This window comes from Ambystoma mexicanum, chromosome 8, assembly GCF_040938575.1.
Source record: "Ambystoma mexicanum isolate Mex_15411 chromosome 8, UKY_AmexF1_1, whole genome shotgun sequence".
NCBI classification, from domain to species: Eukaryota; Metazoa; Chordata; class Amphibia; order Caudata; family Ambystomatidae; genus Ambystoma; species Ambystoma mexicanum.
This window is the reverse complement of record NC_090929.1, coordinates 983,762,668-983,784,273: the sequence shown is the minus strand read 5'-3', so window position 1 is coordinate 983,784,273 and position 21,606 is coordinate 983,762,668. Positions and strand designations below refer to the sequence as shown.

Sequence of the window (21,606 nt, the reverse complement as noted above, 5' to 3'; positions counted from 1 at the left end):
CACAACCAACATGGACATGTTTTCTTATAGTACCATTACAGGAATTATGCGCGGGCATATCTGGGACAAATATTCACGGCCTTTCAGTTAAAAAAAAAGGTCACTAGCCGCCACTGCTCAATGTTAAGGCGTGGAATTTGTTGACTTCCTCACCCAAAAAAGTTAACTGAAACTTTAAAACTATGCTATGATATTGTTAAACACTTGACTTTTGCCACCCCAGCATCACACATGTTTACCGGGCCTTAAACGCTGTCTGCGTCCTTTGAGAATCGTAGCATGCTCTCGAACATACGATTAGATTTAGCGCAGCTCGACGGCAGGAAATGGAAGACGCCGCACGATTATTTGTCTATGTTCTCCCCCTTGCAGGCGAAGCAGTCCTTAGCCACGCTGAACAAGGACGTCCCGAAGCGCCACTCGTTAGCGATGCCGGGCGAGGCGCTCTTGAACGGGAACCAGGAGTGGGTGATGCACGCAGACCTCCCGCTGACGGCCGCCATCCGGCAGAGCCAGCAGACGCTTTACCACGGCCACTCGCAGCACACAGCGGACCGGCAAGGTGAGCAGGGGCCGCGCTAACTTCCTTTACCATTGCCTTTCTAGACGCGCTCTGCAGTGTTAAGTGATGGAGTTAGACGTGCCAGCGGGAAACGGCAGGCATTATTTCTGTGTTCTCCTGCAGTTGCGCACCCGTGCTAGCCTAGCAACCGTGTTCTGCGTTAATGTACGCATTTGTGTGGCCATGTCGAAATACTTGAATGCATTCTTATAACCGAGGAATAATAAAAGCCCTTAGCAAGTCTGAATACCAATTAACAAGTATTTCAAATCATCTGTGTACTGTACGCCTGGTGCCAGGCTGGAATATTCTCTACAGACCTGCGAAGAGGACCATACATACCGCGGCCGTTAGGTGGCGGCAGTGCCCAAGATATTGCATGGAAACGTATTCAGGCATGCAGGAGGCAACTCCTGTACGGTGCAAAGACTAGGGTTTAGCAAAATCATTCTAAAGAGTACACTGTAAAAGTGAATTTTAAATATACACACTCCTCTATTTTTGTCGCAAGAGTTTGGGCTGGGGGTGTCATCCCACCTGCAGTGTCTGTAAGAGCCGTGTATGCTTCGTTAGAGTGGGGCTTATGTTTTACTGCACACCAGGAGGTGGGCTGTGTGTGTGTGTGTGTGTGTGTGTGGGGGGGGGGGGGGGGAGGGGGGAGGGCGCAGAAAGAGAGGGGGATGGGGGTTGGGAATGGCTTCACTTTGCACCTTCAGTGCCCATCCTAACGGAACTCTGCATTCGCAGTTCCCCCGGTGGTGCACGCCCTTCCACCCACGCGCATGGAGGGCCTCCTGCATTGGATTGTAAATCCCCGTTGTCCTGGGTTTGTTCTTGGAGTAAGCAGGGGAAAGTTGAACATCGCAGGGCTTCCTTCTCTCTGTAGTGCACCAACAGCAGAAGGGGGTCCTGTGGCAAACAGGAAAAATACCTCTCCTAATTTCAAATGGGAATTCGTATTTGTTCCAGGTCAGAAGCAGTGGCGTCGCCAGGAATCAAATTTAGGAGGGGAACAGACAGAGGGGGCCACCAACAAAAGTAAGGGGGGGGGGGCGCTGATGAAAGGTAATGTGTGATGTCACAAGCACTCCTGTAGAGAGGCTTTTGTGCACACCAACTACCCACTTCCCACTGCACCTCCCGCCACCTCCACCCCCCATCAGAATGCAGGCACCAAACCATTCAGTGACTAATGGCTCATAATTAGCAGTTTTGTGCACTACGTTCTGATGGGAAGGGCTGCAAGCTGCTCTGCACACTATGGAGGTCGCTGTGCAGAAGCTGGGCAGGAACATCTGAGAAGTGGCTCGTGCTCATGTTCATACCGATGCCAGAATGCATACCAAGATCACTTCTAGCTTTGAGACAAAAGGAGTGTATTTGCCTTGTGATATGCAGACATTTGCCTTAGTGAGTGTCACAAATAACAGCACGGACAGAGAACAAGGACACTGCTCGCCTTAGGTAGGGGCACAGGGAGGTTTAAGGGGGCGCCCTGGATTTCACAGGGGGGGCCTGCCCCCCCAGGCCCCTTCCTAGCAATGCCACTGGTCAGAAGTGAGTGGCGGTCAAATTTTGTGTGTAATCTGTGGTACAGGGGGCCCGCTATGGACATCCAGCAGGCCCCCGTAGTGCTGTGGACACCAGCACTCGACAGGCCCAGTGCCTGTGGGGGTTTGGGGCCTGCCCTGGACATCCGGCAGGCCCATTCAGCACCATTGGGGATGGGGGCACAGCCAGCCATTACCATGCACACCTCCGCCACCGTACTGGCACGAGGGTCCCACGTCATCACGCCATGGCAAATACTTGGCAAATGTGTTTTCGCATGTCGCGCTCCTTGCTTTTCCCACTTGGGAATGGATATGTTTTACCATCCACATGCCTGTTGACATTGGGCCTTCCAAGATGGCTGTTTGCATGATCCATTTGAATTTTGTTTGCTATCCTGCCTCCCTGCCTATTGGTTGCCCTGGCCTTCTTTAGCCAATGCTTGCAACCGGGAGGCGGGCGCCGGCCACACCATCCAAGGCTCACAACGAAGGCCCTGTCTACCCCTGTCCCCCACGGTATGCCAGATCGCCTGCCCCCGTGAGTGTCTGTGTGCCCCCCAAACCTCCATGAGTGTCTGTGTGCCCCAAACCACCCTTGAGTGTCTGTGTGCCCCCCAAACCCCTGTGAGTGTCTGTGCCCCCTCCCTCCTCCATGAATGCCCCTTCTTTTGCCTCCTTCCTATTCTTTACCCCACTCTATTCTCCCTCCTCTCCCTCTCTTCCCTCCTCCCCTCCCCCTTGCCTCCTCCTTGTTAACATCTGGCACTACCTCAACTGCCAAACAAATAGTTAACACCATGCACACAGAGGTGTATCTTGACTTTTTCGTATGGTCTGGTATTACAATCTTGTGGTTATTATCTGAGTTCAAGGTGCGGGGGAGAAAAATAGCAACCCTGGCATATGGGTTGTAGAAAACGTGAGAACAAAATAAGTTCCCTGTTAGGGAACTCCAGTCCCCTGCACACTGTCTGGGGCTATGTAGACAAGGCTTTCAGAATATATAATTAGATATTCATTCTAATTCTTAAGTAGATTTTTAAACATTTCATAGCTTGAGTAAAATGTTAAGCAAAAGGTATAATAACAATGATTAATTCATTTTTCACTTATGTACAAAGGACAATTTATAACTTGGTCTTTAGTTTGTTCTGGATTTATTGGTCCAAACAAGATTGCCCAACGCGTTTCGAGAATGGTTCTCTTCTTCAAACTTTAAATCTGGTAAAGAAATTTAAACAATATTCTAGATTAGATCCAGGGTACAAACTTAAATGTTTTAACATCAATTCTGACATTTGTAGCTCAAACAAACAAAAAATTGTAACTTCATTTTTGACATCATCAAAGTTCGAAACAATTGTCGTCATGTGAGAAGAAAAAGGGTCAAGTGTTCAAATTATATAATATAATAAGGCAAATTGGTGTCAAAAACCTAAGGATGATGACCTTATCTCTTTATACCTAGTGATCTTTCAAATCCATTATTGATGGCTGTTTGACAATGGTAAATGAGCTCACTAGCCAAATAATCATACTCCTAGTTAAGGGAAATTCCAATGATGTTTTATTCTGCTGCACCCTATCTTGTCCCACATATTACAAGATGTGCAACCTAGAGATGGTGATAATTAAAGAGCGCTTACCCTGTTTTTTTATTCTTACAAAATTGGGTAGAAGGGCGACCTTCCTTCCATGATATTGGGTCGGGAATGGTTATATTCTTTGGTCCTCCAGGAGTCACCCGGGCATGCTAGTATAACCTGTGTAGATAAACTAAAATCCATTCAAACCCTATTGCTGTACAACATTTCTTGAAGGTCTGGTAAGTAGAGATGGTCCCCAGATTATTAAGTAATAATTCATCAATTTCCTAGTAATAGTGTAAATCAAAGCTTACTAGATAATAAAGGCTGTGAAAAAGTCTAATGCTCAGTGAACAAAATATTAAAAATAGTATATGAACTGGGTAGTTGTACGGTAGAGAGAGAGAGCGTGATCCCTAGGACTATAAAAGTATTCCTTTCTTAATGATGAAAAAAGCAAAGTAGAACACACTTACTAGGCTGTAATATTCTGAAATAATAGAGAAGATGGTTGTGCCATAGGCACTAGAATAGTCCGCCGGTATAGCGGGATGTAGTCAATTTCCCTGTTGTAGTTACAAGAGTTTGGTGTTACGTGCTCCAAAAACACATGGGAATCAAGAAACCCTGGGTCAGAGCGCTACAGTACTGTTTTAAGGGATTAAAACAGATATAAGGTCCGGTAGAGAGCCGCTATGTAGTACTTACTGGTCTCTTGCAGAGTGCAATTCCTGGAAAGAAGTGTTGCTTGGCTCCATAGGCTGGTGCAACCTTGGATTAGTGTTCTACACACAAAATGGCAATTTTTATGGCATTAGTAAGTGTGACGTCATCACGTTGCGTGCGTGCATGACGTCACCAATGTAAAGAGATTTACGGTCTTGTAATCAAAGTGAAAAGAAGATGAATAAAGGGATATAGGTTGTTGTCCTTATTTTTAAGTTGAGTTCGGAATGAATCTAGGGTATGTAGAGTACTAAGATTCATTTGGAGGAATACTGATGGTATAGTATTTTATTAAAAAATTACGAACAAAATAGGTTGTAATATTTGTAAAGCGGTATAAAGTAGGAGAGGTCAAATCTGAGACATTTGTTTATGATTTTACCTTATTGCTCATATTGTGAGGGTTATTCTAATGGAACATTGGTAAATAGTACCATATACTTGAGGGAATATCCTCATTAGTCAAACAATGACTAGTGTTTGTCACAAACTGTAATCATCTAATGCAGGATTTTTTAGACTGATAGAAAGCGAGTGAAATCCAAGGCATCATTCAAGATACATAGCTAGAACATAATTGTGGTAATTTCACTGTCTCATATGGAGTTCACAATCTCATCACTTATGTCACCACTAGTGCATATTGTCATCAAAACATTTATTTTCCTTAGTTTGCAGTAGAGTTAATTCATTTTGTGGTTAATTAAGACTTTCTCGATATAATATGTACTTACAATTTGCTAAGACCTCTCAACAAAACAGGTTCCTCAGTGTAACATAATGTGGTAACTCCCATATGATAAAGGCAGACATTTAATGAGCACTTGGGTCTGATTTGTAGGAGAGGACCCAAATAGTATTCCTCATTAAGACCACGTGGTGCTTGTGTGTCAAGTTTATGTATCCAGAACAGTTCTCTCTGGGATAATCTTTTGGCTAAATCTCCCCCCCCCTTGGAAGGGGATGGATTACTTCCAGTATTGCCCATCTTAGTTGGGTGATGTTATGTCCATTCTCTTTAAAGTATCTGTATACCGGCGACTTGTTATTGCATGTCCTGATGTTTGATTTGTGTTCCGTCCAACGTTCCTTTGCTTTCCGGATTGTCTTGCCCAAGTAATATTTTCCACAAGGGCATCGGAGTGTGTAGATCAAATTCTTACTGTCACAGGTCGCAAGGTCTTTCAGAGGTATTTTTTTTACCACTGCTGGGGTGTCTTATGTGATCACCTTTTATGATGTTGACACAGTGCTGACAGTTCAAACATGGGTATGTTCCGACTTTGTTTCCTTAGTGTGGATTTTTTAGGTCTTTCAGCTCTAATGGGAGTGTCTCTAAAGTGTTTACCTCTCTTATACGCCAGCATTGGTGGTTCGGGAAACAGACGATTTAAATTGGGATCGGATTTGATAAAGTCCCAGTTTTTGGTGATAATTCTTTTTATCTGAATGCTCTGGCTAGAGAATTTCAGAGTATGAATTAGTCTTGTTGTTGTTTTTTTAGGTTGTTCCTCCAGAAGCTTAGTTCAAGATAGGGGTTCTGTGCGTTGGACAGCCTTATCTAGTATTTCATTAGGAAATCCTCTTTTCTTAAATCTTTGTTTCATGTCCTTATACTCATTTTGAAGATTACTTGTGTCTGAGGCGATTCTTTTCGGTCGTAGTAGTTGGCTGTAAGGAAGGTTATCCTTTAGATGTGTCGGATGAAAGCTCCAAAAGTGGAGTGTGTTGTTGGTGTCTGTGGGTTTTCTGTAGATACTGGTGACTAGATCAGTGCCCACTTTCGTGATGTTGACATCCAAGAAGTGTATATTTGGTCGACCGATTGCCAAGGTAAAGGTAATTCCTTTGTGGCATTTGTTTAAGTATTTGAAGAATTGTTGGAGTTCTTCTTCAGTCCCCTGCCAGATCCCAAACATGTCATCAATGTAACGTTTCCAGCAAATCATTTTGTTTTTCCATGGATCTTTGTTCAGCACATATGTTTGTTCAAAGTGGAACATAAAAGATGTTAGCATAAACTGGGGCTACTGCTGACCCCATCAATGTCCCAGATGTTGTAAGTAGTATTTTCCTTCATACCAAAAATAAATGTTGTGATGAATTCATTTTTCACTTATGTACAAAGGACAACTTATAACTTGGTCTTTAGGTCAGGATTTATTGGTCCAAACAAGATTGCCCAACGCGTTTTGAGAAACTTCAACATATGTAAAAGACATTGCCCATTTTCTAAGGCTACTCAAGGAAACACAAATTGATAATCCCTCAGTGATCCTATTCACCTTTGATGTGAATAGCCTATACGCATCCATTCCCCACAATCAGGGAATAGAGGCACTTGAATGGTTTCTTTTGAACCACCACAACATCTTGATTCAGAAAGTATTTGCAATAGAGTTGATAAACATCATCCTCTACAACAATTATTTTTGGTATGAAGGAAAATACTACTTACAAACATCTGGGACATCAATGGGGTCAGCAGTAGCTCCAGCTTATGCTAACATCTTTATGGTCTTAATGAAAAATACTATTTGGGTCCTTTCCTATAAATCAGACCCAAGTGCTTATTAAATGTCTGCCTTTATCATATGGGAGTTACCACATTATGTTACACTGAGGAATCTGCTTTGTGAACCTCTTCCCCTCGCCACCATCCTGCAAATGGCGCAAACAGAAGCGAGAGCAGATACCCAAGCAGCACAAATATAGACGGGAAAGAGTTTGTTGAGAGAACAAGCATACCAAATTAGGCAAGGTTGACAGGGTATGACGGGTGTCAATCCACTTGCACGAAGGTACAGGACCACAGGAAGATGCTACCTGTGTGCCCTACCATTTCCACATGAAGAAGTGGTAAAGTGCCCTGCATTTGAACAGCGGTGTGCAAATTGTGGAAGAGAAAATCACATGGCGAGGGTGTGCAACGTGCCACCAAATCGCATGAAAGGAAGTAGCAGCCCAGACAGGAGACCCGAATTGAACACGTTAACACCGTCCGCGCTCAATTTATTCCAGCAGGTTAAAAATTCACAATGGAGCTAAGCTACAAAGGGCGGCTCACTACGGCGGAACGGCACGTCCTTCCAGGGGGAAGTACCTGGAAGTAATCTCCTGGGGAGACCAACGGCTGTAGAAATGGTAATTACTGCCGTAACATATGCCATGAGACAGGAGGGGCCAATCCATGAGCAATTCCCAGAGCTATTTCGAGAAATCGGATGTTTGAGAGGGAAACCAGTGATTCTTCACATCGATGAGTATGTTGTCCCGGTTGCCCGACATCCCAGAAGGCTACCGATCCCTTTACAACCACAAGTGGAGGAGGAAATCAGGTGTCTTCTAAAAGAAGATATAATAGAACCGGCTAGTGGTCCCACTCCCTGGATTTTGCACGCAGTGGCCATCCCCAAACAAGGGTAATTCGACAAAATTTTGTCTGTGGCGACATGAGGCAAGCAAACAAAGCCATTAAGCGCGAGAGGCATCCAGGGATGCATCTGGATGATATGATCAGTTTGCTAAATGGGGCCACAATATTCATCAAATTAGACCTTTACAAAGGATATCAGATCGAACTTGATGAACAGTCATGATATACAATGACGTTTGCAACACATGAAGGACTATTTCGCTACAAAAGAATCCATTTTGGAATATCATCCGCATCTGAGAGCTTCCAGGAGAGCATCAGGACAGTGATTCGCCATGTAAAAAACTGTTTTAATTACAGTGATGACATTTTGGTTTTTGGAAAGGACTGGGAGCAACGTGATCAAGCATTGCACGAGATGTGCACAGTGTTGTCCCAAGCAGGGTTGACATTAAATCCTGAGAAATGTGCATTTCACAAAAGGAATCTCAAATTCTTTGGGCAGGTGTTATTGTCAAGTGGAGTGAGCCCTGACCCAGGGAAGGTAAAGGACATAGGACTTCAGTGAGGTGCATTCATTCTAGGGCATGGCCAGCTATTGTGGCCGGTACCTGAAGGATTTTGCCACCATCAGTGCCCTCCTGAGGGAACTTACCAAACAGGACAAGGAGTTTCACTGGGATCGCCACTGTGAAGTAGGTTTCATGCATATGAAAAGAGAAATCAGATCAGCAGAATGCATGGCCTATTTTGATCCGATGAAAAGTACTGCGCAAACAGTGGATTCCAGGGTGGACAGTCATAATGTCGAAAAAAAAATGTCGACAAAAAAATGTCGACTTTCGTTTTTTTTAATTATAAATTTTTTTAGGGGTTCGGGACTAAAAAAAAGGGAAACATTAAAAAAAAATTAAAAAAAGGGGGGCTGGGGGGGGAACCCCCCCCATTTCGAAAAAAAAATGCATTGAAAAAAAAAGTCGACATTTTTTTTTTCGACATTTTTTTTTCGACTTTTTGACTGTCGACATTTTTGTTGTCGACATTATGACTATAAACCGATTCCAGCCCATTGGAGTTGGGCGCCATCCTGGCCTAGCACACCTCAGGGAGAGACAGTCCGCGGGCGATCGTGGCATACGCCTCCCAGAGTCCCTCAGAAGTAGAGCAAAGATACTAACAGCCAGAGAAAGAAGGACTCCCTGTAGTCTGGTCCTGTGAGCACTTTCAGATGTTCCTGCTGGGAAAGTAATTCACATTCATCACAGATCATCAGGAATTGACCACCATCTATGGGAATCCAAAATACAGGATGCCTCCCAGAATTGATTGGTGGGGATTACGACTGCAAGATTTCAACTTCCCAATAATCCCCAAGCCCAGGAGGCAATACAAACCAGCAGATTTTATGTCACATCACCCCCTTCTGAAACACAGGGGTGAGACATCAATAGCTGAAGAGTACATTAACTTTCTAACCCTGCAAGGCCCGCCAAAGCCACTCACCATGAGCACGACACGGGAACACGCCGTCATGGATGGACTGCTACAGAAAGTGAGAGAGCTCATCATGTCAAGGAGGTGGACTTGAAAGTCCCTATTCGACCACATAACCTACCGTCTTGTGGTCGTAGATCATGGCAATGTGCCTCCTGACTTGGTGGTGCCAGGGTCCGTAAAGGCCATTATAATGAGAAGGATTTTGTTGGCCTTTTTACAGCACCGAATTCCGCTCTGGATTATTGTCCCTTCAGTGGGGCACAAATTGTAAGATCCACATACAAACCGTTGAACACAGTGACATGTGTTTAAAGTTCACAGCCACCTTTGACTCAAAAGTCTATGACCCAGGGTCTTCAAGGAGCCAAAATAACCATATGTGCGCTATATAAGGCCTTTTGGGTGCTATGGATTGGTGTCACAGTTGGGTGTGACATTCAGCCTAGTCTTGCTCAGTTAATCTTCTCAAAGATCAAGAGCCCCCTATGTTTCGTAAATGTCTGATTCAGAGCACCACGTGGGAGTGGAGCAGAACAGCCTTCAAAATGATGAATAAGTTGTGACGATTCACTTGCTCTCATCACTGCTCCCCAGAAGGGAGCCCCTTTCCATGAGGCCAGGGAGTGAGGCCGCTACCCGATAGTCCCTGTGGAGATGGTACACAGCGGCAGGATGTCATGGGGAGGGTCCCCCCCCCCCATCTGGGTACAAGGACGAACATTTAGGGTACAGCCCTTATAAGAAAGTCACACACCCCCACACTCTGGCCCCTCTTTCTTCTACTAACCTTTTTCTAGACAGTAGATCAATGAATTGTAGCAAGGTAGAAAACCCTGAGGGTCTCTGAAAACACTAAGACGAAGATCTATGGAAGCCCAAGTAATCCAGGTACTGGGACGAGTTGGCTCTGCAGAGTTATGAACATGGATCCCATGAAAGAGAGGAAGGACTTATGCAATGGGCCCAAACCAGGCTGGCAATATTGTATAAAAATCAACAACGGACTTAAATTGTTGTCAAGCCATCCCCAGAGTAGCAGCAGGTGTGGAAGTTGTCAGAAGCAGTTGCGTGGCAAAGACCGGCAAGCAGAGAGGGCCGGCGGGAAGCAGAAAGGAGCTCTCCAGGGTCTGAAGCCAACATGTCCTGCAATTTACAGGTGAAGCAGTGGTATGAACACTGTGAGAACGGGGACTGCAGGGTTCCACTATAGTATTGATACTGCAGGCAGCCAAACCACACAGTGCAGACAGCTGTTAAAGCTCAAAGCAGACAACTGGAGGAAGGAGGTGGAAGACCAGCTCCAGTCCCGGGAAGTGCAGCTGCTGTATGCGAAGGTCCAGGAAGGTATAAGCGGGTCAGCAGGGACACAGGAAGTGCAGGAGGGTCTCTGGAGCAATCCACAAGGGTCCCTGGACTGAGAAAAAGAGAACGAAAAATCTGGGACCCTGAGAAACCAACAAGCGAATTAAAAGGAAGGCTTCCTCATTCATTGCGTGTCCTCTTCCTTATGGCAGTACTTGGCAGGAGAGATGAACCAAGGGAGCCATGTGAAAGAAGAGAACAGGGGTCGGGGCCCAGAAAAGAAGCAGCATTTTGTGTCTTCTTGCTCGTGGCAGTCCTTGGCATGAGAGTTAACCAAGTGGGCCAGGCTCAAGAAGAGAACCCAACAGTAAATAATCTTCAATGTGAGAAGTCCTCCTCCGGTATTACTAGGCAGAAGAGTGAGCCAGGTAGCTCAAGTGCAAAGACGAGAAGAAGAAAAGGCAGATCCATGAGAATGGAGTCATTCACGCTGGACGTGGTGACCATGGCTACTCATACCAAGAGAAGAGCCATTCTCCTGGTACTTACCGGCCAGGTGCAATTGTTAAACCCGGGGAAGGGAGTCAGTCCCCACATGTTTTTGTTTGGAAGAAGAAAACCCTTGTTTTGATTTGTGAATTTTTGGAACCTCCTATCAGGAGAAGGGAGTCATTCTCCAGGGAATGGAACTTTGAGTGGTTAAGATTTTAGGTGGAAGTGTAGGGGAAATAGATGGGATTTGACACATAATGGTGGACTCTTTAAGTTACAGACTTTCTGAGAAACCCATTAGTGTTTTAGCTGAGGCAGGAAAACCCCTCTTGGAGTTAGAGAAAGTTAGGTTGTCTCTTGCTTTTCATTTGACTAATAAGTGTATATCCCCGAACATTCCACCTGTGTGCCAGTCTCCTCCTTCTGCAGCCTTACATAGGGTGCCACCTCCATGTAGAGACAAAGAGAATGAATCTCTGCATCTTTGTTTCGATGGTTGGCTAAGGAATCTCATGGGACCATGAGCCTGTGATTAAGAAATTAAAAGTTAGAGGTTTGGCAAGAACATTGATAGGCAAATATATGCAAGGTTGCGAGAACCTGATGGAGGTTTCAAAGTCTGCAATGGTCATGAAGGCACAGGACATTCAGGTGGTTTTATAGGTTTCAATCCATACACAATAGAGCATAAATCCTTGGAAAAAGTAAACAAACAAGCTGGGAGATCAAGTCCAAGTTTCTAAAGCCAGGGTTTTAAATATTCAAAAGAAGGCCTTAAACAAAGATTGTTAGAAAGACGAGAATACATCTAGACAGTGCTGCTGTGCTCCATGGGCGGCAGGAATCCGAAGCAGGACTTGAAAGGCATGAGGAAACCTGGGTGAGATGCACTCCATATGATCAATTTTTGGGCAAATCATACGTACATTAGAATAGGATTTTAATATACATCATAACGGCAGAAATGTAACTTGACTAGTGTACATCTAATACAATTCTGCACTGATCACACTGTCTATGCACAAAGAATGTTTTCATCTACTAAGAACATTCTGTAATTGAATCCTCTTTGTGCATGCAACAGAACCTGTCAGAGATCAGGAGCACCAAAGAGGGGACCATGGAGTCCTTTGATACTGCTGCCACCTTGAGAACACCCTAACATCATTGTGGGGAAAGCAAGGAGATCAACTCTCCTCCATCACCAACCCACCTGGATATAAAATCCTACCTCTCCTGGTAGGCTTTGACTTCATGAAAGCCTGAGCATCACTACCTGCCAGCTGTGTGCCCCACTGACCCCCAATTATACCGTGCAGTTTAGGGTGGATACCGAATGTTTATGACAATATCCCCGAGCACAGCGTGCATGAAACTCGGAGAGAGAGATCAGAGGGAATGTACAATATTGATCATGAACTTCTGAAAACCAACACTCAAGAGGATTCACCAACCATTGGGATGCCCACAACCACGCTTTGCATTAGACGTAACGCGTGTTGTGAGCCAGCATTCCTGCTTCACAGAGGAAAAGTAAACACTGGTAGTAATCTATTCCTAATTTAATTTATTTGGGATGAGTTGTTGAACATTTTAGCATATGAACCTTATAATGTTAAAAAGTAAATTATTAGGAGGTACACCCACCCCCAGACAAGCCAAACGTGTTGGGTTTGCCAATGATTTAAAAAAAAAAATAATTTGACGTCACCTTCCTATGAACAAACAGCGTTGGTCAGTAGATTACTATGGAGATTTCTAAGACGCTTCACGTATGCTGTTCATATGCAGAAGCAGCCCATACTACTGTCAATATGCTTCCAGGTTATCTAGGCCACCCCTCCTGGATATAGTGACGTCACCCAAACAGTATGGCTACCTTGACCAAACTCCGGGCACTACATCATGGTAGGACTGGGCCATGAAATTGTCTCGGGCAGCAAAGAAAAAGTGTTGGAAATGGTTATTCATTGCTTTTGTGACGGACTGTTTGAATAGTACTCAGGGGGGATTTTCCCGATAAAATGTGATGCAAATTGAGCATTTTGAAGAATATTTATTCAGCAAAACTGGTCAAAACTATGAGCCGCACGCTGAAGTAACTCATCAAACTGGCCAACATTGGCCAAAAAAGTGGGCCACCTTGACCCAAAAAACTGTCCCACACCAGCATTTTGCGTTTTTGGTTCGGCCATGGGCCTGTTGCCCTATGGGTCAGTCCTAGCCTGCACTACATCACCATAGAAGAGCTCCAAGACATGCCTTAGTTGTTCTTCATGCTTAGTTGAGGCAAGCAGCTATGTCAGGGCATCCGCACCCATCTTAGAAGGCTATGAACTCAGCAGGGGGCCTGCTGCTTTGGTGTAGGGGCGTCCTGTGCCGTAGAGGATGCGTGATAGGTGATCCACGAAAGGTCTGAGAGAACATGGTAGGTGGCGTAGGAGCACGCATTCTTGCTAGCACTCCACTTGTAGCAGTGCTCCAGTTAAGCATTTTTTTAGGGGACCATGACGTCCAACTTCTATAGTGTATACTATGTGTCAAATATACCTTCCTCTTTTTTTGTGAAGCCTCAAAAGTATTCTTAAACTTTCTGTCAGTAATGTTCTCTTTGTCCACTCCCTGTGCGTTAGACACGTTATTTTATTATCCCATTGCTACCTTCTCTTATTTATTCTCTCACTTTGTTCTCAGTCTTGAAAAACATGAAGCAGCAAAAGTCTACCTTCCTTCTTCATTAGTTTCATTTTCGTGCGTTTTGGCTATTTGGGGGCACTTTAGCTTCACCTTTAAAGCAAAAGCTATTGGCATTAGATTGCAGGACGGATTGTGAGGCAGGGCAGGTCCTTTGGACGATGTCTGGCTTTTACACACCCATTGTCTGCAGAGGTCAAAGTCCGCGAGAGCTGTCGGGAGCGGAACACTACTTCTTTTATTTATACTGTAAACAGTTCTATTACCTTTTGCTACCCCTTTCACCATTCTGGAACTGTTCCATTTGAAGTTAATGTATACCTCTTCATTTGTACCACTCTGTGGGAGTTACAGCCAAACGGACATCTGTTCCGCCATACATCCACGAATCCTGGATGACATCTCAGCCTGGATCACTCTCTCTCTGGCTTCACCTGAACTATCGAAGATCGAGGAGCCCCTAAAAACGCGGAGAAATGATCTCTTCTGACACCCCATCTGCCCCCGGCTTTTTGCAAAACTTGTCAAGTCTATTTCCATGGGATTTAATGTTAACATTTGGTGGCTACATGGGATTTGCCCCTTCATGCCACTGGCCAAATGTGCAGTTGTTGGAGGAGTCTTAGTGACTAGTCACTTGGAATACTGTAATGCACTCCTGTGGGAGCCTTCAGGACCGCAGACTAGTGTTCCCTAGGACTGTGTCAGACCAGAAGAGATTAAAGGCTTTGTAATAATTTACCAAATTCTAACCATGACAGCACACATTTTTCTAGTGGCATGCCGCGGTTGAAGCAGCTGGTATTTAGGTAGGTGTTAAGAATAGATTCCAGCGGAATTAAGATGAGTGAGCAGAGGTGATTGATTTCACAAAGGCCATGTATCAATGTTCCAGCTGACTGACCCACTGAGAGAAATTCCTGAAAAACAAGGGATGTCCTTTAGCCTGTTCCACCCGCTTGGCTATCATCCTGGCACATTCACAACCCCTTGAAATATGCGTTGCAACTTGCTTCCTCCAACATATCGTGTGCCCCTCGCGAGCACACTTCTACCACTGAAATGTGTCCGGCTATGTTTCTAAGCTTCTGAAACGCAATGTCTTAAATGCTTCTGTAAATGAACCACTTGTCTAATAAAAATCAACAACTGTGTCTTCAGCCTCGTGATTTTAAGAAATATGTCCATCACTGGATATGTCCGTTGCCTTGAATATTTGTTTAAAAACAAGCATTGGCAAAGCCAACAGTTTTGGTTCTGTTCAGGCATTAGATAGGGTTTTGCCACACACTGTCGTCATATGTCCAGGGACATCACCATTTGCAGTTCTTATCTTATGGCCAGGTCGTGCCATTCTGGAGGATGATAAAAATTGCTCATCCCATGCCCACACATAATTTTAATTATAAGCTAAAACGTTTGTGTTTACCAATTTCTTTTGCTAAAGAAGTAATTTACTCTTAAAATCTTTATGCTGCAAGAAGTTTCACTTCCAAACAAGTAGAACAACTGCCAAACCTTCCTGGAGCTATTATTGTCGATGGTTTTTTAAATAAGATATGGTGTGTGTCACGCTCAATTTAAGTACATTGACAATCCCTGATTGGTTAGCTTCCAGGCATTATTTAATAGCAGTAGAACGGATGAGGTTTTTTTTTAATAATGACATTCTCTTTGACACTGAACTCTTGGTCTATATAGGCTTGTTTCCTTTTCAAGTTGAATGTACATTGCTTTTCCTCCGCTTTGCTTTGTGTTGCGTGGATTACTTGTATACATCAAAAACATTTGACTTTACATTAAAAGAGTGTATGCTGTTAAAATGTGTATTCTTATGTGTGATATGTTTACAACTTCAGAGAGGAAATTGCGTTTTCATTTGGTAGGCTGAAATCTCAAGCGTTCTCTTCAGAATGTGATGTATCTGCTTTTAGCAGGTTTCAATGGGGTGTGGTAGGGCTTATGTCACCCAGAGTTTAATGATAACTTAATACATAATGGACAGAAATGTATCTGTGAACAATTGCTCTGAAATTAGTGATAGATCTTTCTTATAAGTGCAAGGCTATTAGGGTGTCCTTTGTAAATTAGACGAACATGCTTACCCTTGGCACTTAAGGGGTTAAGATAATGAATAATTAGAAAGCGATTTGCTCAGGTTATTTATCTTGATGATCTCTTTCAGCTGTTCGAGTGAGTCCTTGTCATTCGCGACAGCCATCTATAATCTCAGATGCATCGGCAGCTGAAGGCGACAGATCGTCGACACCAAGTGACATCAACTCTCCCCGGCATCGAACACATTCCCTCTGCAATGTAAGACGGTAGTGTAGGTCATCTTTCAATACTTATTACGTTGATCTAAACACCGTTGGGTGATGCAATACTTTATCACAATGCAGAGCAATCATATGTCAAGAAGGCTCATCAGTTGACGTGGATTACATTTATGTCCATCCAAGCATACTCACTGAAACATCCATGCATGTGTCAACCTTGCAATCCCTTAAGTCAACCACACACCTTCTTAACCACAGTTTATCTGCAGCCAATCAAACCTTGTAATCCAGCCAATAAAAATGAATTGATGCTTTTTTTAACTTCTGTTGGTTAGCATTCTTAGACCATCATACATTGTGTCTATTGGCTAAAGATGAGAAGTAAGACTATGCTTTAGTCGTTTCCAATTCGTTTTTTAATAGACTGTTATTGTATTCACTGCAGAAAGATATACAATATCCCATCCAGTATGTTCATATTAAATCTGTATGCTGTCCATTGGGTATGTTGTTTTGTCTCGAGAACAGTGATTTTGGGTAGAGTATTGTTTTCTCTTATTTGTCCACCCAAAACTGGACTCGCTGGGTTCTCAAGTTGGTTGGTAGGCTTTGTCTACTCATAATGTTTCTTTTCCCCTTTCCTCAGTGACTCCTCTGGCCGAGGACCAGACTGCAAGATTCCTCTGTGAGCTTATTCCATGCATGATGTTAGCAAGACCTTATATGTCACTGCTGCGGCAGTGTATTGACACTCAAAAACACCCTTCCCCCACATCCAGCACCATCACACTTCGGCCTGTATAAAACCACTGAGTAGCACATATCAAGACTCACTGTGTGACCATGGAGAACATATAGCCATTTCCATTGCATGTCGCTTCCCAGCATATCTATAAAGCCCACAGCATGTGAGAGTGCAGTGCAAATTGAGACGCACTGCACAGTTGAGCACATACTGTACCTAGACCGTGTATGCTGTACATTGTGATCCACACTCGGAACTATTGCATGGCAGCATACAGCATAAACCCAGACCTACACTATGCTAACGTGCGATGCATGGACCCGTTGTGTGATCCAGTAAAACACACCACTGACCCACCGCATGAAAAGGAACGGAGCAATGTAACCAATAATGATGGATGGAACCGCTTGAGTTAATAAGTGAGGCCAGCACATGTCTTCGGTTACTGGGAAGGAATGTGGTCTGGCTCTTTAAGAGATGGACCAAGACTAATTTGCATTTGATTGTTGCTCTTCTACAATGGCAATGGCGTGTTAACAGCAGTGGAACTGAAAGTTGCCCAGTGGACTCCCACAGATGTTAGGATTGGCACTTTATGGCACTGTATGTGGCATACTTGATGGAAAATGCATTGTGCGTATACCATCCAGCTGCCTGGCAATGTACCACAACAGCCAGACACAGTAATTGCCAGTGTATAGCAAATGCCTAAAGCCACTGCATGTCAGCATGCAGCATATACACAACCTCTTTGTCTATCAATGTACAGCAGACATCCAGTAATTAATAGCGTACAGCACATAGAATGGCACCCAGTAACACAACCATGTAATGATTCTTTTTTCAATTAAATTTAAACTTGTTTGGGGCTCTGTTGCACGACAAACATAGTGGCCACATAACTGTGGCGCTCTGCACTGTGCCAGCTAAATCCTTGATAAAAGTGCCTACATTTGACTGGCACAGTAAGCGCACAGGCTCAGGACGGTCGTTGGATGCCCAGGCTCAGGACAGCCGAGGCTCCCACCGATCAAAATCTGGAATGGAAGAATCCGGGTGGTGACAAGCAGGGAGAGGAGGCTGCTCGGCGTGGTGTAAAGCTGGGCTGCGGCCGACAGCAGCGGAGGCAGGGAGTGGGTATCGAACCTTTTGCAGTGATCAGGTGCCCCCCCCCCCCCGTCCATCTGTGAAGGCTTGAGTATGCCATGCGACCTCCGGATGGTGGTGGACTCATTGGTGGCTGAGGCGCAGCTGCTTGGCTATGGCGCTCCCCTCCCTAGACCACGTTGCACCTTCAGCCCCGTGCCCCACCGGTTTGGAAAGGTGGAATGGCAGGAGTGAGCTCCGGGGTGCCATGGCCTGGAATGGAGATAGGTGCAGATGGTGGGATTGGAGGCCTAGTCATGCACAGGTTGGGCCGGGCACAAGAGGCACTGACGTGAACTGGATTGCACTGGTGAGTTGAGAGTTCTCCAGGCTTGCGCTGGGAAATTACAGCTGGCACCGTTTCTAAATGCTCCCTGATGTGTACATAAACTAAGTGCCATAGGGCTCCAGAAGGAAAGCAGTGGCAGACATTGAGTGCATCATCATGCCATATTTAACAGGAAGGGAACCAGCCAGCATAGAAAACGAACACTGCAGCACCCAGACTACCGGTTGATGGTGCATCCTTTCAGGCTGGGGCGGCGAGTGCATATTGACATTGTTGTCAATGGCAACAAAAACAGGGCAGCCTGGACGGCTTTGCCTGGTCAGTGGCTACAACATAGTGGTGTTTACCAGTGGCTTCGACCCATTCGGCTCCTGCTCCATCCTCCGAGGATGATGCAGTGCCTGATATGAGGCAGGTGCTTCACAGAATGCAGGAGGGTTTTGCCTCAGTCAATACAAAAACTAGATGACCTCACCTCCAACCTCGGCTCATTAAAAACGAAACTGGATAAAGAATGTGCTAGCGTTACCGAGGGGGAAGAAAGGAGGGGAAGATCAGCAGATGACGTCTTGATTGAGGTCCATGCTCACAAGCTTACAAAAGGAACTCAAGGCAGAGCAGTCCAAGTGCGATGACCTCGAGTCGCGATCCCCAAGTAACAACATCTGCCTAGTAGCAGGTGTCCCGGAGAACGGGGAGCGAGGCAGAATGTAAAGCTTTGTGGAACAGCACTGGACAACCCTCTCCTATCACCACATTTCACAGTGGAGCACACCCGCCACTTGCTGGTCCTGAGGCCTATGCCTGGGGCCCCACCTAGACCAATAATCGCCCGGATATTGAACTGTCGAGACAGAAACCTGCAGTTGAAATACGCTAGAGAGAAAAGGGTATCTTCGTTTCAAAGACAGCAGAATGTTCCTGTATCTGGACTTCTCCATTGCTGTCCAAAATGAGCGCAAGACATTTATAAGTGAAGAAACTCTTGCGCGAAAGACAAATCAAGTACTTACTGCTGTTGCCAGCTAGATTGCGCTTTCAGTATGCAGAGCAAACCTATTTTTTCACTGTGCCCGAATAAGCAGTTTCATTTATAGAAAGAAGTGTGCCCCTGCCACAGGCCAACTAGAAGGGGGTGTTGGTCTCAGAGGGTGGGTTCCGGACAGGAATGTTTAGTTGATGTTTGTCCTGGTGCACGTATGCATGTACTGCTCAGTGAGATCCTTTCAGGGAACAGTGCGGTAGCAGCCTCCTCTGAGCGCCCCTCTAGTTGAGAGATTGCTGGATGGTGGTCCGTTATGAAGTTGAATTGTTCAAGGGGTACATTGCATATGTTGGGGATGCGAAGAATAGGGGTGGGACAAGGCTGGCACGGGCGATTTGGTTTACAAATACTTGGTAACTTACAAATGTGGATGTACGAAGAAGCTGCTGCAAGCAGGAGGTCACAGACAACTGCTTGTTGTACCTGGCTGGAGGCAAAGGGAGGGGGTAAAGCAGAGCTGCAAGGCCAGCTAATGTTGTCTTCATAAACCGGAATCTAAGAGGGTTAAATAACCCAGTGAAAGCTAGAAAACTGTTAGCGTATGTCGAAAGACACAAAGTACAAGTGTTGCCACTGTAGGAAAGGAAGTAGACAGAGTGCGAGACACTGACAAAGAGAGGCACGAGATACAGAGCAGAAGAGAACCCGGGTGTTAGCCGAACCCACAAGTGTTCCCCTGCTGATGCAGAGGTTACGCGGAGAACGGGAACACCGGCAGGTCACCGGAGAATTGCTAGCAAGTTAGAGAAACTCTTCCCAGTACAATTGACAAGATACTAAAGATGAAGCCTTTAAATCGCAACTGTGTTAATGTAATCGTGAATAATAAATAAAACCGAAAGCGAAGTCATTAAGGACTATGCACAAAGAGAAACTACTGCTAGTGAAATAGACGAGACATTAGATATGAAGCCATTTAAGTGGAACTGTGTTAGCGTGATCTCGAGAGTAACAAATGAGTCGGCAAGAGCTGTTTTTAAATATGAATGGGAAGTGAAATCAAGTGAAACAGATAAAGGAAGTAGTAGTCCAACTGAGGAAACCCATGAAAGGGGGAAGTGCATGTTACTAAAAGGATAAACAACTTAATGAAGTTGGATCAACAAGAGTCAGAAAGACACATACGTATGGATCAAAGTATAAGAAAGAGTAATACTAAGCCTTATGGAATAACTGTGAGAAAAGGGGAGAGCAAACCAAATAAGATTATAAAAGAGCTACAGGACCTTGTCCAGAAGGTCTTGAGAGACTATTTGAAGATATCTTACTGAAGAGAATTATGAACTAATTAGAGACTTTGCCACAAGAGAGAGCCAGAAAAGGGGATACATTATCTTCTTGACAACTGTCACCTTGAGTTATTTATATAGGCAGGGAAACCCCTTTAACAATAGGGAAAGAGAGGCCTTGTTAATATTATTTTTTTTTATAAACGATGCGCATAATGTCCTTCAAATGTCGGCCCCCTTCTTCCAACCCGCCAAAGGTGGCAGTCCTGATTGTTAATGTGTGCAAATATAGATGACCTAGACTTTTACAGATACCTGTTCAAGAAGTGTGACCAATTGCCAGATATCCCAGTGATATTAGCGGAAAGGGAGGTTAAATACTTCTCGGTGCTGGCTATGGCAAGAACGATAGAGGGAGGCAGAGAGACCTGGGAGGCACCTGGCAAGGTTAATATGGGTGGTCCGGGCAAACATGGCCTCATTAGCAGTCAGAAACGATGAGGGGAAGCTATGCACACAGAATGAAGAAGCAAGCATTTCTGCAGTTCTACAATGCGCTATCTGCCAAGCACCCAGGGGAAACTGGTACCGGATAACTTGGCTCATATAGAAGCGCTCCCAACGACAATGGTCGCGGGGGAGACGGTGTGAACATTGGACGAGCCATTTGCTTTAGAAGCAATAATGGCTTCCATTGACAAATTACCCAACAATAAGGCGTCAGGCGGATGGCATTGGCGCTGAATTCTACTAAAGGTATGAACAGACCTTGGGTCCATATCTCTTGAAAGTATGGGAGGAATAGTGGAGTGGCGGGACCATGCCACCAACACTAAGGGAAGCAGTGATAACGCTGCTCCTGAAGCCTGGGAAACTGGGGGACGAGAGGGGATCATATTGCCCAGTCTCACTACTCAACGTTGATATGAAAATATTTGCACAAGTGTTGGCAACTCCGCTACTATAGGTGAGACACAGCGTTGTGCCCCCACCCCTCTGCCCCCCGACCAGTCCGGATTCATCCCTGGGGGCTCTATGGCTCTGAATCTTCAAAGGCTGTTTAACATTCTATCTCAAATGAATCC

At 44.9% G+C, this 21,606-nt stretch overlaps 1 protein-coding gene across 6 annotated transcripts in view; it reads left to right on the top strand.

The window, feature by feature from the left end:
- The window catches only part of KAZN (kazrin, periplakin interacting protein), a 1,355,161-nt gene that overhangs the window by 1,189,263 nt on the left and 144,292 nt on the right, over positions 1 to 21,606 (top strand). For 5 of the 6 annotated variants that reach the window (XM_069610894.1, XM_069610896.1, XM_069610895.1 and 2 more), the window contains 2 exons: positions 373 to 562; positions 15,974 to 16,104. In XM_069610894.1, the coding sequence (XP_069466995.1) occupies positions 373 to 562; positions 15,974 to 16,104 (321 nt within the window). Of the gene's footprint in view, positions 1 to 372; positions 563 to 15,973; positions 16,118 to 21,606 lie in introns of all 6 variants that reach the window. The other variant, XM_069610898.1, reaches the window with a different exon arrangement.